General features: G+C 39.4%; 2 protein-coding genes across 3 annotated transcripts in view; both read left to right on the forward strand.

The window, feature by feature from the left end:
* The first annotated feature begins 24 nt into the window (after positions 1–24).
* On the forward strand, positions 25–6041 carry trip13 (thyroid hormone receptor interactor 13). The gene is made up of 14 exons (XM_079561159.1): positions 25–148; positions 294–368; positions 527–686; positions 765–891; positions 1876–1931; positions 2010–2100; positions 2192–2264; positions 2348–2411; positions 2529–2615; positions 2699–2805; positions 2890–3043; positions 4645–4757; positions 4862–4931; positions 5800–6041. The coding sequence occupies exons 2-14, from the start codon at positions 304–306 to the stop codon at positions 5893–5895; spliced, it is 1263 nt and encodes a 420-aa protein (XP_079417285.1). The 5' UTR covers positions 25–148; positions 294–303; the 3' UTR covers positions 5896–6041.
* Positions 6042–10886: 4845 nt separating this feature from the next.
* nkd2b (NKD inhibitor of WNT signaling pathway 2b) overlaps positions 10887–17955 on the forward strand; it is a 30455-nt gene continuing 23386 nt past the window's right edge. For both annotated transcript variants that reach the window (XM_079561157.1, XM_079561158.1), the window contains exons 1-3: positions 10887–11192; positions 11302–11328; positions 11412–11503. In XM_079561157.1, coding sequence (XP_079417283.1) covers positions 11168–11192; positions 11302–11328; positions 11412–11503 — 144 coding nt within the window. In that variant the 5' untranslated portion in view covers positions 10887–11167. The remainder of the gene's footprint in view (positions 11193–11301; positions 11329–11411; positions 11504–17955) is intronic.

Below are 17955 nucleotides of genomic sequence, written 5' to 3' on the forward strand. Positions count from 1 at the left end.
ACCAAAACAAATGTTGTACTTCCGGTACAGCTACAGGTTCGCGGTGAATTTGACTTCGTGTAAAAAAAAATACCGCTGTTTCGTTAATCTTTCTTGTTTTTGCTCATCCTCGATTTTATTAACTCTGTGATACAGAGCGACATAAATGGTAAACAGTGTGTTTTTCGATGTCGCGTTATGTTTTTCGTCATTGCGACACAATCCAAAACTTATGCTAATAGCGCTAGCTTTAAAACTACTGTACTTATATAACTAGCTAACAAGTTTATTTCTTGTATATGTTGTTTTATGAGAAGATTTAGAATGGAATTGGGAATGCAGCCGCAATTACAAAATATTAATGTGGAAGTTCTCGTCAAGTCCCACAGGTGAGTTTGCTACACATATTTACCATAGTGCTGCAATGATCACTCAGTGATGGGCTTTACGCATTACAGAACAAAACAAATGGACAATAATACACAATGTAATCTGCGTCTATGACATCGCTCATTATGAGTTTGTTTCATCTTTGTTTGTTTTTCAGCACTGCCAAATTGTCAGAAGTTAAAACTCATGTCCTGGCTCTGCTGCACCGCCATAGCATGATATTTGGAAACTATAGATGGGCAGAGTTTGATGAAGAGTTCCTTTGCAGAAATGTTCAGTCTGTGGCAATCGTTGATCTAGAAGACTTGATAACACAGGTCAGTTTCTTCCATCATTAGCATTTAAACGTATACGTGACTTGCAACAAAATTAAAATAGTCTTTTTTCACTTTTAGCCCCTTGATCTAAAAAGCTGTGCAATCTCGGTTCACATTTTCACTTTGAATGAGGATGGACCAAGCACTCTTAATTTAGAGGATGATGACGAGCTCTATGCAGCCAATCACTGGTTGCTGCCAGCAGGTAAATTTGGCTGTCAATAATTTGGTGTAAAAAAAAAAAAAAAAATCCTCACAGATGAGAGATAACGATGGCACTAATGGCACCACGGGGTCTTAAAACAAACTGAAAAATTAATACCTTTTTATTATTATGGAAAATATAAGTGTACAGTACTAAAATGGACAAAAAAACGTACAAAGTATACTGACCGATGCCTCTTGCCCACTTGCCTGGCTAACGCCAGACTGCTGTGTGCGCTCAAATCATTTGTGATTTTAGTCTGGCGCTATCCAGGCTACTTTTCCACAAGGGGAAGCACAAAATGTAACATTTGTTCCAGATAACCTATTGCTGGGTTGCAGGTTCTAGAATGTGATGATGTCATCAGACCCAAAGGGGGGGGTCTGATGACCTCCCCTTTGGGGGGGGTCATTTTTCAAATTTTTTCAAATTTTTCAAATATGAATTTGAAAAAATATCATAAATATCAGTCACTGGGTCCATGATCTCTCTGTACAAGACCAAAAATGTCCTCAAAAACAAAATATTTTTCCCTCTATATAATAGTATAGGCCTTTAGAATGCAGTGATGTCACCTGCAACCCAGCAATTGCCTGGAAACACTTTTTTTTTTTCTCAACCCAACATGTCTGGTAATAGCACATGAAAACAAAAAAAGTGCATTGATTTCTGTTATTCAAATTAAACTGTGAAACTAATATGGATTCACTTCATGCAAAGTGAGATATGTTTAGCCTTTATTTGTTAACATTTTGATTATTATGGCTCAGATTGTAAAAACCCCAAATTAAAATTTGAAAATGGACTGTAAGCCATAATCATCGAAATTATAACATTGACATATGTCACTTTGCATGTAATAAGTGTATCATATATTAGTTTCACATTTTAAGTTGAATTACAGTAATAAATGAGCTTTTGAACGATATTGTAATTTTCCAAGTTTTACCTTTACATGATTCCTTCCTTTTGTTTTGACAAAAGCTGAATTCCATGGGATCTGGGAGAGTCTGGTTTATGAGAGTGGAGTCAAAAGTCAGGTATTTGCAATGATGGATAAAAATATAAGATGTATTTTAAAATTTTAATCGTAAATGTAATATTTTTTACCTTCTCAGCTTTTGGATTATGTCACAACAACAATCTTTTTCTCAGACAAAAATGTTGACAGCAACTTGATCTCATGGAACCGAGTTGTTTTGCTTCACGGTAAATGACTGAAAATACATTTGCCAAATATTATTCCATAGATTATTAAGAGGTTAAATGAGGTGATGTGCTAAATGTTGTTTATGTGCAGGACCCCCTGGCACTGGGAAAACATCTTTGTGCAAAGCTTTGGCACAAAAGCTGTCAATTAGACTTTCTTATAAGTGAGCTTTTAATTTGATTGAAACCATCGTTATTATATATTTACCTGTTTGTTTCATTTGACGCCCAACTCTTGCCCTTGCAGGTATTCCTATGGACAATTTGTAGAGATAAACAGCCACAGTTTGTTTTCAAAGTGGTTTTCAGAGGTACACACATCTTTAATTTCTAATTTCTAATTAACATCTTTAAATACTCCATTGGTTTATAATCATGATATGTCTGTCCAAACTACTGTAAGTTTTTTATTTTTTTATTTTTTACAGAGTGGTAAACTTGTCACAAAAATGTTTCAAAAGATCCAGCAGCTAATTGATGACAAAGAAGCTCTTGTGTTTGTTCTGATAGATGAGGTAAAACCAGAAATTAACTACCACATGTGTTTGTGCGCAGAACTGCTGCTGTTGCTCTAATATTAATCACAAATATTGTACAGGTAGAGAGTTTAACAGCTGCAAGGAATGCATCTCAAGCCGGGACAGAGCCGTCCGATGCCATCCGCGTCGTTAACTCTGTCCTCACCCAGCTAGATCAGATCAAACGGTCAGAATACATTGCTTTGTTTAGGTGTCGGATCATTTATCATAGGTTAAGGTTAGTTACAGTGTCTTTGCTCATTGTTTTCAGTCATTCCAACGTAGTCATCCTGACCACCTCCAATGTCACAGAAAAGATTGATTTGGCATTTGTGGACAGAGCTGACATCAAACAGTATATTGGCCCTCCTTCAGAGAAAGGCATCTACAACATCTACCTCTCTTGTCTAGAAGAGCTCATGAAGGTCAGTAGCTCTCGATATCTTGTAAGGAGCCTCGCAAGTCACATACGCTACTACTCTTGTTCCAAAATTTTGAAAAGACTTCGAAATAGCAAAGGTGTGGCCAGAATGTTCGGGCCTGGCTAAATTACTGAACATAATTCAGCTGCATGTCACTTCATTAATGACTTTGTTTTAAAGAGACTATACACAGTTTAAAATTTTAAAATTATGTATTTTCCTCCGCCTACATGTTCCAGCCATGTCCTAATGTGTAGAATGAACCCAGACCTGTTCACCACAACTGCCTCTAAAATCCTGCACTGTCACTCAAAAAGGTGTCACTTCATGCACGAGCTTAATATAGAAGGTGCAGTTACATGTATGACCTGAGGTGGCAGTAGTGAGTATAAAATGGCCAACTTGCATCTAGCCCCTTTTCAGATCTGCTATTGTTTTTCAAAAAATGTTCCGTTGGTGATTAAAAACATAAACTAAAAAAGACAAAAAATATATTGCCAGCCACATGACACTTAAATTTGATGCCAAATTTTTAAGTTGCGTTTGGTGATAATTCTATATTGATCACTAACTCCCCATAGTGATTTTTGTTCTTCTATTCGTTATTTTTAATCAGTGTTTACCTCAGCCCATTACAAGTTTGTAATCTTTTGTTCCAATTCAACCCCATTTGGTCCTGATTCCTCATTTGGTCCTGATTCCCCAAAAATCTCCTTTTTTGGGATCTGCTTCAGTCTGAGGTCAGATAATGAGGTCTCAAAGTAGTCCCTCTGGGGGTAATACAAGTGTTAATGGGATGATTGGGGGTCTTTCACCTATCCTGGTGTCTGTCCAGAAAACCACACTTGCAACTTTCTTGCTTCTGGGTGGGAGACGCAATACACACTAATGGAATCAAGAAGAAAAAAATTGTGTAATTGGATGAACAATATCCCTCTCTCCCTTTGTCTTTTCTGTCAGCGTAGTATTTACTCTCACAGAAAATTAATGAGTAAAAAACTGTAACATGCTACGACACCTGCAGTGGCACTTGTGGCCTCTAGGGGCATGAGTTACTTAGTTCTGCTTTAACACATAATCCTTTGTGAGAATTCTACATTAAGAAATTAGGTACAACATGTCTCTTTAAAAAAACAAAACAACAAAAAACAAAGGTGTTATTCAAGTAGCAAAGAGGTGAGTATTTTCAGTTTAGGAAATTTGAACATAAAAACATGTAAACTTATTCAAAAAAGCCACTTATGCTCAAGGCTGCCATAGACCTCATTCCCAATTTTATGTTCATATAAAAAAGTATAGTTTCTGTAAAGTCCCAACAAAACGTTTGTACATACTGAGTACTTCCTAACTAGTAAAAGTGAATATACTGTAAGTAAGGCAAGGCAACTTTATTTATACCGCGCATTTCGTACACAAGGCAACTCAATGCGCCTAGTAAAGTAAACCACCAGAAAAATGTATTCAAGTTAAAAGAATGTTTGCCCGTGGGGTGTAAACTAAGGCTAGAAACGCGATGCCACCCAAATAAATGCAGTGAGTGAAACTTGAGTACTTCTTATTTTGATAATAAGATGCAAGTTTTCAGTGTTTACGACTTTGTGCAGTGTCAGATCATCTATCCACGGCAGCAGCTGTTTACTATGTTTGAACTAGAAACAATGGGCTTCGCCAAGAGTGAGGTGTCTGAACACAGTCTGAAGCTCCGCTGTATTGCACAGTGAGTACAACCATAAATCATTTATCAGTGTTTAATCAAACTGTTACTCATCAGTACAAAACCACCTGAGGCCAATGTTTTTGTAATTTCTCTTGTCAAAACAGAAAAAGCAGAGGATTGAGTGGAAGGGCTCTCCGGAAGCTACCATTTTTAGCCCACGCAATGTTTGTGAAGGTAAGCACAATCTTGATTACGAACAGGGCTGGGTACCGTTTAATTTTTTTCGATCCCAGTACTAACAATATTTGGTTTTCGATAATAATAATAATAATGCATTGGTTTTATATAGTGCTTTTCTGGACACTCAAAGACATTGCACTATTCGTTCACTCCATACTCGGTGGTGGTAAGCTACTATTGTAGCCACAGCTGCCCTGGGGTAGACAGACGGAAGTGAGGCAACCAGTCTTCGCAATCGGCCCCTCTGACCACCACCACTCACTCAATCACTACATTTGTTAGGCTTCCTGGTGTTCCCAAACGGTCTCCCATCCAAGTACCGACCAGGCCCTTGCCTGCTTAGCTTCCATGGTCTGACGGGATTGGGCAGAGCAAAGGCGGCATGGCCACCGATCTCGATCTCGATACCTAAACGATACTTTATCGGATACCTATACTGAAATATTTGTGTATCTAGATAGAATCAGAAAACTGAGCAATGTGTGGGAGATCTGTAAATTTACAATATCTGATTCATCTCCAATGTCAAGAAATGTGCGAAAGATAGGGAATAACTTTGGGGGAAAAATTGGAAATACTTTAAATTGGGGAAAAATTGGGAAAACAAGAAAAATTGCTGCAAAAATTAAAAAAAATTAGGGGGAAAAAGGGAATTTTGGGGTAAGTATTAGGTGAAAAAAAAGGGGGAAACCAACCAAATAACTTCCTGTAATGCAGTCCCTGGACCAACACACAGCATCAAAACGTTTTCCTGATGCCATACTGGTTTTGTTTAACGGTACCATGCCCTAATTAAGAACAATTGAAAATAACAAGGAAGGGCATGTATTATTTCTCAGTTTTATTTTTTTTCTGCTTTCAGATGCCAACGGTTTCTCTCGAGAAGTTCCTAAATGCGATGGACAAGGCTGTGGACAAGCAGATGGAGGAGAAACGAAACCTGGTCAACGGTGTTTGAAGACATTAAAGCTGACTTGGTATTTTTGTTCCTCGTGGCAAACACACAGTATTTCTTAACACACTTTAAGGAATAACATTTTAAATGAAATTTCAAAGCAGCCGCATATTGTGTTCCTCTTTATACATGTTGAGAATTCAGTTTACGCAAACAGTTTACTTGTAAAAAGTGTAGCTATAACTTGTATTATTTTTTTGTTTCTGGGAATTCTCTGTTCTGTCATATATCAGGTATAAATACACGTCTTTAAAAACCTACTGTATTTGTTAACATTTCGTATTTTTGCTTAAAACAAACCTTTAATACTATTATTACTGTTCATGTGAAGTTGTAATAAACAGTGCAGTTGTTGCTGCGGCTCTTGTGGATTTACTAGTAGTTTCTGTAGCCGGCCACTAGAGGGCGTGTACATGCCTTTTTATGTTTTATGACAAATACAAAGCAAAGATGATCACAGCAAACAACTTCGATAATCGATCATGATCAGGCTAGTCTTTGTTATAATTTCTGCCCCAAATTTAGTGAAATATAATCAGAACAATCTCCCTTTTAAACCTCTAAACCCCCCACATTAACAAAGCACATTTCCTCCAGCTTGGCTTTACCCAAATCTAGAAGCTTCTTGGAAAATGCCTCAAAATAGCAACGAAAACTAGTCCAAAGAGCAACAAAATAGCAACAAGAAGAAGACGTAAATGAGGATCAAAAGGGCGACAAAAAAGTGATGAAAAAGCGGCAAAAACGAGATTGTAAATGAGGATGAAAAAGGCAAAGATAAGCAACAAAAAGCGCAGAAAAAGCATCAAAACTTTGACAAAAACGTGACAAAAAAACAAGGCTAAAACAAGCGAAGAAGAGAAGCACCATCAAACGGTTGCATAAATCAGCAAAAATAAGCAAGCAACAAAAACGTGACAACACAGCAACGTCAGAATGAATGTTAGATCAGTTTTGTAGGTCTAAGCTTTCAAATGAGGCGTTACTCTGGCTTATAGGCTGTAAGCTCCAGTCAAGCCTTTTGATTAGGGTAAAGCTGAACTGGAAAAAATGCGGCGGTGAGGGGTTAAAGCCACTGCACAGTAGACAAAGTCGCTGTTCGCGCTGGTGTTATTGTGTAGTAACACATGTATGTCGCGGGTGTGCACTTGTTCCTCTGGTTTACCCTAAAGCTAAACAGTTGGGAGATGGCTTAATAGTTTTTTTCCGTGGCGCACAACAGATGTAGTTTACATGAGAGAGGCTCCATTGTTCATACAAGCATGTATTGAATTCTGTGAATGCTCTGCTGCTTTGCATGTCAGCTCCGAGGAACCTGACAATGTGCCCTTTGTTTGTTGTTGGCCAACAGCTTTTTTTTTTTACTGCACTTCAAAGGTGAACACTATTGCTCCTCAGTGCTGAAAACAGAAAGCGAGTTTACTTTTTGGTCATGCCTCATATCCTCTAAATCCCATCATGCCCCTAGAGATAGAGCTGCTCTGATACCTTTTGAAATAACACACAAAAAAAAGATTTGCAAGCTCACGTAGGATTTTTCTTTCTTTCAAAGTGACATTCAGGCTTGTAAATGGGCCTGACTGGATTTTCCCCCCGTTGCTGTTTGTGTAAATGATATATTTTAAAGCCGCATAATCTTTGTACCTAATTGTTTGGTGCACGTGCATCATTTTCTTGAGCCAATTATTTCTGATGAATCACACGGAAGCACTCCTTTTCTCTAATCCAATCATAAAGAGCAGAAAAATGACAGGCATTGTAAATAAAACCATAATTGCCCTGTCTGAAAGCTTTTTTTTATTCTCTCTTGACTGTAGTGAATCCAAAGGCACGCAGCTGTTGAGAGGCAATCAAGGCAGTGAGGGAGGAAAAGTCAAAAGGCTTATTGTTGCAGAGTTTTATCACTGTTTCAAACTACTTCAAAATGTCTGACGAACTCCAAACAAAACAAATGATGTTTATCCTGTCGACCGTTGTTCAGGTACATGGCTCACAGCAGTGGAACATTAGCGCCTGTGCCAGCGGTGATTCACATAAGGAGAGGGTAAATCGCAAAACCCCATTCTCACACATTTGTATATACAGTATAGGCATTTTACGTCTATGTATTTTAAGACTTGGCTGTCGGGAAACTGCTTGACTTTCCAACTAAATAAAAATGACAGACCTAATTGTAGATGTATTTATGTCAGCAATTTGACTTTCTATTTTGAATCTAGGCTGGTTTTATAACAATCTGCTTTTTTTTTTCTTTTTTGGCATATTGCAGAAATAACTAATGAGTCGTCATAAAACCTTCAGAGTTCCCAGACTTATCCATTCTTCACTCGTGTGGGAGCCTTTGATGATAAACCAACGCTTTTATCCCGTTGAACATTGCCCCTAAAAGAGAATTGCAGCTCTTTTGTTGTTTCTGTCATCTCAGAAAGGAAATGTTTTCACTCTGACTTCTAACACTTGTGCTTCCAGTTTGTCAAGAGAAGACGGAAAGATGCAGAGGAAAATAGCTTTTAAATGGGGTTAAAGGCTTTGGCCTTAGGAAGAATCAGAATGTTATAAGCACTGAATTTTTGCCATTATTAAGCAGTGTGGGGTAAGTTACTTAAAAAATGTAATATATTCTATTAGTGATTACAGCTCTAAAAATAGTTGTACTGCATATTACTGTTTCAAAAATGTAGTTGAGTTACACTACTTTGAGTTACTTTTGGCAAAATATAAACTGAATAGTTAAAGGCATTGAGCAAAAGTGCAGTCAGAGATTTCCTTTTCCTTCACTTTCCCCATTCTCTTATGTTTTGTTTTGGCCACATTAACTACAGACTGCAGATCTTATTCACCAGTGTCCAACTTGATCTGGTGCTGCATTTCATTTGGGGGGAGTTTGGCTTTTTTCTTTCATACATTGAAATGTAATGACTAATAGATTACCATATTCCGTGTCAGTAATATGTTATATTCCTTAGTTACTGAAAAAAGTAATATATTTTTCTAACTCGTTGCTTTTGTAATACGTTGCCCCAACACTGTTAGAAAGGTGCCATTCTGGACTTAATGCATAGGCTACTCATGATCTTTAAGATGTAGAACAGAGTATGTAGACGCCGGACCAGCCATGGGCTAATATGCAACAATTTAAGTTCCCTCTACTGATAATCTCCTCTATGATGGATGTGTAGGCACATACGGCTAAATATCACATATTAAAGTTTTTTAAGTAAACATTTAACAGACTCATTTCAAGGTTTCCTCGGGGTATTAATAGGTTAATCCTCCAGCCAGGTGTTTCTGACGACCAGTCTGGCTCCACATCATGGAGATGGTCCCCGAGCTCACTGCTCCTACAGGTCGCCCAGCGACATTGAGCATGGGTCAAATGCAGAGAACAAATTTCTCTACAGAGATTAATAAAGTATAACATAACCTAAAAAGCATTACATTGGATTCAAACTGGTAAATTACATTTATTGGATTTTTTTATTTTTTTACTGTACAAGTTCATTGAAATTACCAAAATGATCAAGCTTTTCAGACCGTCCCTTGTAATTAGCATTCTTAATAATATAAGGTGCAAAACATGTCAAATCTGGTTTAATAATGTTAGTTTGAATGCTGTATTGTGATTAATTTCACTAGAATCAAAAATACATCAAATTCTATGTCAGAAAAAATATTGTCTCAAAGTCATCCTGCGACCCACACTTTGGGAACCACTGGTCTAAAACATACTGAGTTGCAGTTTGCCCTGAAATTGACCACATTTTTGGCTCAAAAGTTTCCCTTTTTGTTAATTCTTCTTTCATCTGATTAAATGTTTGCAAATCTGAAGAAAGCACTGATTTTTGTTCTGCTTTTGTTGCATTAGGATATAGTGTTTGGGCATTAAAAATGGCTTTATGAAGCATTACATTTGACCTGAAACCCTGCATTTCTTTACATCCTAGGTCTTACAAGGAGAGAGACTCTTGAGTGCTCCCTCCCTGCACATCTTCACACATTTGATTGCTGAGCTAAATGAATATTCAAATCCTGGCTTGTGTTCAAAAGCCATTGCTTTTATGTCAGGCCAAGGAAAACAAACTGTAAAACCTGCTGAAATATTCTGGTGTGTGGTGGGCTTAGGTGAGGATTGCCAACTTCCTCTTGTATAAACATTCATTTATCTTCAGCCATCACAGTACACAGGACTAAAACTGGCTAAATATTTGCTGCAGGTGGATTCAAGGTGGAATATGTTGTAGTTTCTATTTTTTTTTAGATGGGGACAGTGCACATTATAGACTACATTAAGCTCAAGCAGGAGAGATGCATTGCTCCAAATGGTAAAGTTGAGTTTACATTATGTTGATCGATGCAAACTGTCAAACACAGAATTAAAATCTTTTTACAACAGCCTACAGCACCATAACGTAAGTCATTCATTCACAGCCTCAATCCAATGCAGACCACAGTTTTATATTCATATAAACTTGATCTTTTACAGTGGGAAGAATACAGTCTTACTCTAAACTTGTAATAACATAAGAGCATCTTTCACATCAAGAAATTGTTTTTTTTAGTAATTGTGAAAAAACTCAATAAAGAAAAAAGACCAAAAATCCTACATAAGCCTACAGAGGGCACACTTCATATCAACCAGTGCCTCCAGATCACATGGGGATGTATTCACTTTGTCACTTTGTCAAGTGACAGTGTTTCACTGAAGGAGGAACTTTTCCTAAAGGTCCTATACCTGTTGTTGTTGTTGTTGTTATTATTTTTAAGGGTCACTTTTCTTTGTGAAATCCTAAAAGAATATATATTTTTTTGTTCCATTACTAGAACAAAATAACATAAATCAGGTATAGTGAAAACAGGCTAACTCATCATGGTACACATTATCAGGACATGGTAAACTTGGTGGCAGTGGTAGATGTCTTGATTTAGTGGGCTTTTATTCTCTTAAAGCCCCAAAACCGGATGTCTCACGCGCGCTTAAGCGCGTTTGACAGCGGTGCCAGGAACGTACTGTGTTCAAAGAGCTTTATGCACAGAGTGAGGTCGGAGCGACACTGTAATCACACGGATACAACACACGCACTCTTTCTATCCATCCGTTCGATCATCACTTCATCTTTTACCGCAGAGGATCGTGATTTCAATGACAGACGCGCATGTATCCTGGCCATTGGATGAAGTCGGAGTTTTCTTCACAATGTGACCGTTCTCAGTGAACGAGTGCTTTTTCCCTTGTTGGATTTGGAGTACACAGATCGATTAAAGAAAGCCCTTCAGAATGGGCAAACTTCAGTCGAAACATGGTAAGAATTGTTGTCTTAGACCAGGGCGGCTTGCTTAAATTTTATGTGCACATTTTATGCAAAACTAACATCTTCCTTGCATCCTCGTGCGTCATGGTTGGGTCTGAAGCGTGTAAGCGCAGAGAAAACCCCGAAGGTGAGCAAAACCACTATAGAAAACAACGTTCTGCCTTCTGATACTTACAGAAGACTCACGTGTACTGTCTTTTATTGTTTTAGGTGATAGTTTCGTGGTGAACGCTTTCCTAAGGAGAGGGATGGAGGAGTGTGAGCGCTACATCTCAGCGGACCACAAGCTGAAGACCGTGCAGGTATGATGATGTATAATAGCTCTATGACTACATCTTAACGCTGCTGTAGAAAACCACGTCAAACATGAACTGATGAGTGGCCGATGTTATGTAATGCTTTTAGTACATGCGTTGAAAGACGGTGCTTTAGATGTAGCATTTGTACTTGGAGTCAGAGATGTCATGCACTTCAAAGTTGTCAGAATGGAGCTTTTGACTTGAAGGAGCGCTCACTGGATGTGTGAAACTCGGTGAATGTACAAGACCATTGCAGCCTATGCTAAATGTATGTATCCTGTCTGCTTAAGGCAATACATGAACTGTTAGAGCACAGTTTTCTGAGACTCTTTTGGCTCTTTCGCTCTTGTGGCTGCTGAGTTTGGGATACAGGACTGTCTTGCTGCTCGTGACTCTAGGAAGCCCACTGGGATAGGACATTACATCACAGCAATTAGAACCATTTGAAAAACACATTTGTGTGTGGGGTTCACACCGAGGTGCTGACAATTTGTCAGGTGGGTGGTTGTAATAGAGGAAGAGTTATGGATAATATCAGGGCTGTAAACCGCCCACTCGCCATTTAAAAGATCTTCAAATGAATTGGACTCCACATTCCCACGCATTCCCCTGAAGCAAAACCACCAAAGGGCTCTGACTGCCACTTATTAGAGCAAGTATCCCACCCTCACTGCTGTCAAACTGTTCCCTTTATGTTGTAGTCAATGATTTTAGCAGGGCAACGCTGGAAACTCTTTAGTATTTGATTACCCACTTTTTATTATGTGACTTGCAAAAACTTTGGTCAGTATGTAGTAAGTGATTCGAAATGGATTCATTATAATTGCTGTAAATCTTTTATAGTTAGAAAATGTGCATATTGTTCACACCTATCCAGCTCAGAGGTATCCAAACACAGGGGCTGCAGAGGGCGAGCAAATCATTCATACCTGCATTAAGCAGAGGAACATACCTTCACACTTTTTGCACTTGTAACCTTAATGCTAGTCTTGCACCAACGTGTTCGAATTCAATCTTTGATATGAGCTAATTTCCCCAAGAATCCTGAGGGTCAAGAATGGCAATAGCGCCGAATTTCGCCCCGGGCCATTGTCTGGGTGCCCCTGATGTATCTACGCTGTATGAGAGACAGGGACAAGAAGGGGTCTGGCATGAAATGGTATCCTGAGTCTGATTTGTATATTTTGTGCAGCCCCAAGCCTGGATATGTTGAAGTGCGTATTCAATTAAGTTAATATGCAAGTCTATTGTTGCTGAATTGTGCGTAATGGTTAAATGCTGATTATAGTGTGCGTCAATCTGAAAGTAATAAAAGTGTCACCATTATTTTCAGAGATTTGGGCCTGGAATATCATTTTTAGTCATAAAGTGCCCTAATCTGTTTCACATATGACCTAAACCATATACTCAGCACCATTTGATGAACTGCAAAGATGTCTGAAATTACTTATGATTTCATATATGAGGAGAACGTCCAAATGGAGTGTTTAGCTTTGACCATCCCCCCTCCTCATTGTCAAACGGGGGAGTAGGATTCCTGAGCTGTCTGGCTGTGACTTCAAAGCACAGAGCTGGGCGTTATAAAAGAGCGCTGATATCAGTGGAGCCTCCAAACTTTCGCCCCTCTCCACCCCCCTGCCCAACCGTTCTCTGTCCTGTCCCATCAGGGAGGGATGGTCCCGATTGATGGAAAACTGACAGGTAGCACTGACGCAAGTTTGTTGACCTGTTATTTGGTTATTGAATATGGACAATTATAGATTTCTAGGCTCATTATGTGCAACTAGTGATCTTCAGATTACACATTATAAATCATGATTTGGTACTGATGCAAAGATTGGTTAGAAAGTGTTTATACTTTATTTATTCTTATTTACATTATTTAAAGGGACTAGATTCAAGTTGGCCATTTTATACTCACTACTGCCACCTCAGGTCTTTCGTGTAACTGCACCTTCTATATTAAGCTTATGCATGACGGCACTTTGGACCCGAAGTAACAGCTTTTTGAGTGACAGTGCAGGATTTTAGAGGTAGTTGTTTAACAGGTCTGGGCTCATTCTACACATTAGGATATTGTTGGAACATGTAGCGGGAGGAAAATACATAATTTTAACATTTTTAAACTCGTATAGTCCCTTTAAGTCATTTGTTTTGATTAAGATATGCTTACAAAATGAATTGACTTGTTCATTTCAAGCGTGTCATGCTTTAGAAACCTCATCAGTCAATTTTAGTTTGACTGCTTTCGAAATGTTTCCTCTGGTGTTAATGTGACACGAATACTACCAGGTACCAATCAACTCTAACCCGAGCTTCCCCTCAGCTCAACTGTCAATTACAACAAAAGCAAGATGCTTCGTTGCTAGATGTTACAATTGCTGTCGCAAAACTTGTCAAGACACGATTATAGCCCAAAGACATAACTCAAATTCACCTGGACTGACGCTGTGTTTGCTGTCAATAGCCTTTGATAGTATTAGGAGCTAGTGGATAAAAGATGACTTGGCAAAAGACAAGTCATTACTGATGCTTCAATCATTTCCCATATGCCTACAGGTGCAAGGTCCAATAACAGCCTCACAGGTATGAGTGCCAAAACGAGGTTTGATTTTAAACATTGCTTGTACAACAACAGGGCGCTTTTTTAAAATTTTTATTGCTGCTTCAAACAGATGAGGGGATGAACTAATGACAGGCTATTTCTACATCCTTACACTGATGTCTTTTGTCTGGAAAACCATCCACAAAATTGGCCTGCTTTGACGTAGCGGGTCAACAGAACCATATTCTTAGGAACTTTTAATGATATCAGGATAGGAAATGGTTGAATATGGATTTAAATAATGTTTTTTTGACTTGGTATCTAAAAGATTTCCTTCATGTAAAATTCCTCAATTGGTTATCAAATTTAAAAATGTATGTTTTGTTGCTGAGATCTTAAAGACATAGTGTGTAATGCTGCTGTGTTTGACTTGGATGTATTGCAGGGGGTTCTGGGTAATCTTACGGTTAAGGCACCTTCAATATTTTCAGAGTTGTCATTATATTTGCATTCAAGCCCTGTCAGTGTGGTAGCCTTGACAGGAAGGCGCAGCATATGTACATGGATGGAAAGGTGGGCTCACACATGTTGGATTTTTGAAGAGACTTAAAGGTATTTGGAGAGTTTGTTTTTTCCACCCCTCGCTCTCTCGTCTCTCTCTCTCTCTCTCTCTCTTTTTTTTTTGAAATTGGCTTCACAAGAAGGCGAGCTGTGAGCCTTCATCTCTGAATGAAAAGCATGTGGCTGGCATCCAGAACAGCGGGGTCTTTCAGCGCAGCCCCGGCAGACATCTGTTCCTGGTTTGTACGGCAAAATCCTAAAGCAATGAGCGAGGGAGCGGAATAGAGAGACAGATGAGGGAGTCAGAGAGGAAGAGAGAAAGGGACAGAGGGAGAAGAGAGAGTCTGGGGGAGAATGTGTGAGGGGGGAGAGGGGGAGAAGGGCTGGGGGGGCAGGGGTGTTCGGTGTATGAGGAAAGTGCAGAATGAGTCAGGGGGAATGACCTGAGCCTGGACCAGCAGTTGGTTTTAGGGTAATAGGTTTGGGGGGCATCTTGAAGCTCTGATCTCACCTGCCGGTCATTTTCCTCCCTGCTGCTGCTCCCGCCATCAGATTGTTTTTCAAAGTTTGATGCTATGGTGCCAAAATAAACATTCACTTAAGTGTCAGTGTAAACATCTTCACCTGGCCCTCGGCTCCAGTTGTCACAAGAGCCACGTGTTGGTCATTTGCTGCTGTGGGGCTGTTGTCTTTTTATTAGATCATTTAAAATGGGAAACTAGTGATGTGTCATGGGAGATATTAAAATAGGACAAAGTCATGTTGTACTATTGAGGAGATAGTTTTTGTGCTCCACTTAAATGAGTTTATGGAGTAGAGTGTTATGCTTGACTGAAATGCCTTCGTATACTGGTAAGGTTGGATTCTCTGTGGGACTTGACTCTAGCCATGGGACATGATGCTATATTTATTACATTCCTACCAGAATCTGATATCTATAGAAATTGTGTCTTCTTGATCAAAGTTTCTTTTCTAATGTAAATTTCCCCTATGGCGTGTATCAGAAAACCATATGCAGTAAAACATTTGTATAGAAGAAAGACATGTTCTTGATTTATTCTCCCCCTCCTTATCACTGGAGCTGTGGAATGAAGCCCTGTCACTTTTGACTTTATCTGGGCTGTGGCTGCTTTGAAGCCGCTTCTGTCAGAGACGTTCCTCGTGATTATGAGATATATATTAGTGAGAGACCAGTGGCTTTGCAGCTGAAGCGCGGCGCTATTGTGGGTGCAGTCATCTGAGGGAGGCTCCTCCATAATGGAGCCCATAGTGGGATCTGGGTGACACGGCATGACCCAGGCGCGGTGGTGATGACAGGGAGACCTGACTTCCTGTCTGGGGCTGGCCAGACTCTCTGAGGTTTAATGGTGTTCTGTGTCGTAGCTCTCACACTCAGAGGAAAGAACATACCTGGAGCCCAGTGCTTAGCGCGGACATTTTTGGCAAAAGCTGCTGGATCCGAGTCTGTGTTTGATCTTCTGTTTCTCTCGGCCAAGTAAAACACTAGGAGACTCAAAGGTTATTACGTTTTAGTGTGTAAGGTATGTTTCCACATAAATCCCTGTATTCCCTTAAAAAGACATAGATCTTTCCAACCAGACTTTATTTTGCAAAGTTTAAAGCGGTGTGGAGAAAATAATTTACTTCCTTAGTATTGTTGGATGTTGGTGTTGGTTGCTTCATTTACTGTTCATTTGTTGTTGGAGTTGTAATGCCTACACAAACTACATATAAAGCACCTGAAGGCCATTTAAAACACAATACATTTAATTCTGTGTTTGTTTCCCCCATTGTTGACATGTTAAGGGCTACAGATGGAAATTGGCATGGGGCTAAATCTGGAGCAGCCATCTTTTTAATGCAATAGTGATAGCAATGGAAAAACAGAAAAAAATCCACATTTATTTCACTATAAAAACCAATCAAGCTCCTTATTCTGGCTAAAAACACCCTATTTGCTGCACATTCCTGAACTTGACACCCTGCTAATTTTAAGGCTGAAGAATGAAGCACCACAAACCCTGGCTTCCTGTGGACTAAAAGTGGAGCACACAAGGCTGCTGGCGTCGTACCTCATTTGTTGTGACACTATGCTGTTTGAATCTAAGTTGCATAGCGTTCTCATCATAAGGTTTCTTGCTACTGTATTATCATCGTGCACCCCTTTGATGTTTTATTTTCCCCCTAAAATAGTGTTTCCCAACTTGAGGGGAGGGTCAAAAGAGATATTGTTTCAGCAATCATTATGCCTGACTGAGAAAGGGCTACAAGTGCAGAAAACACTACATTTTCATTTTTTTTGTTTGTTTGTTGTAATGTGTTTAAAATGTGTTGGCCTTTAGTTTATGCTTTGATACAAGTGGGAGCTACATGTTTGGACGGGGCTCTGCCTGACTCCAAAGCGGCGCACTTTTGACACTTTTGAATCAATTGCTAATTTTAGGCGTAAATTGCAAATCGAATTTTTATACTAAATTTCAGTTTGATACTTTATAGAATATGCTCTCAGTCGTGCAGGAGTTTTCCATCGTAGATAAAGGTTTTTAAGCAGTCGTCTCTGTTCTGTAGTTTTAATGCTGTACGTTTCACCTCATCCATGGAGCTTCGTCAGCTCTCGTGATCTTAGTTTTAGCAGCAGGCAGACCACAATAAACACCTGTTAAACAGTTGAGCAGTTTTAAAACAGAGATGGGTGGTACTAGAACTGCTGGTCTTATATTTTGCCTCTTGTCGAGACTAAGCTCATTAGTGCTGCAAACAAAGCTTCATTTACAAACATTTTGCATATAGTGTATCTCTCTTCCTGTTTTTATATCAAACACGCCCAAAGGCAGACCCCTGAGGAGTTAGGCATTTCTCAGTCTGCTCTGGAGTCGAGCTTCCCCTCTCTGGGACCCCAGGCCTGCACATGTGTAGGTATCGCTATTACTCAGCTCATAAAACGCCACGGTCCCATCTGAAAGTGGTTAGCCATCGAAACACACTCAAAGCGAGCTTCAAAGCCTGGACTTCAGCAGCGCAGACAGGACGAATTCAAGGCCTCCCTCTGTACATCCCACTCCTCTCCAATGGAGGAAACAGAAGAAACTTTCTTTTGTTCTTGAATGTAATAATGTTTTCTCTTCTGACAGAAGTTTCTGCATTCAGAGTAGCTTTGACTGTGCAGGTTATACACGCTGCACAGGTTATACAAAGCAGGCTTTAAAATAGTTGACGCAAGCTTTGAAGTGTTCTTTTAGGCATCATGTACTTCTGCGTAATGTGTGCCTGTCTGGGGTCTTATTGGGTGTTTGTAGTTCTGCAGTAGTGAGGGCTCTCAGTGACGTTCCAAAATTAGCTCGGTTCGGCC

Source organism: Gobius niger (genome assembly GCF_951799975.1).
Source record: "Gobius niger genome assembly, chromosome: 8".
Classification (NCBI taxonomy): Eukaryota; Metazoa; Chordata; class Actinopteri; order Gobiiformes; family Gobiidae; genus Gobius; species Gobius niger.

Excerpts from the sequence above, each read along its gene's own strand:
- trip13 (XM_079561159.1), top strand. The coding sequence starts at position 304 with ATGGAATTGGGAATGCAGCCGCAATTACAAAATATTAATGTGGAAGTT. Across the intron at positions 2,265-2,347 it reads TCAATTAGACTTTCTTATAA|GTATTCCTATGGACAATTTG; the intron begins GTGAGCTTTTAA and ends TTGCCCTTGCAG. Across the intron at positions 3,044-4,644 it reads GTCTAGAAGAGCTCATGAAG|TGTCAGATCATCTATCCACG; the intron begins GTCAGTAGCTCT and ends GACTTTGTGCAG.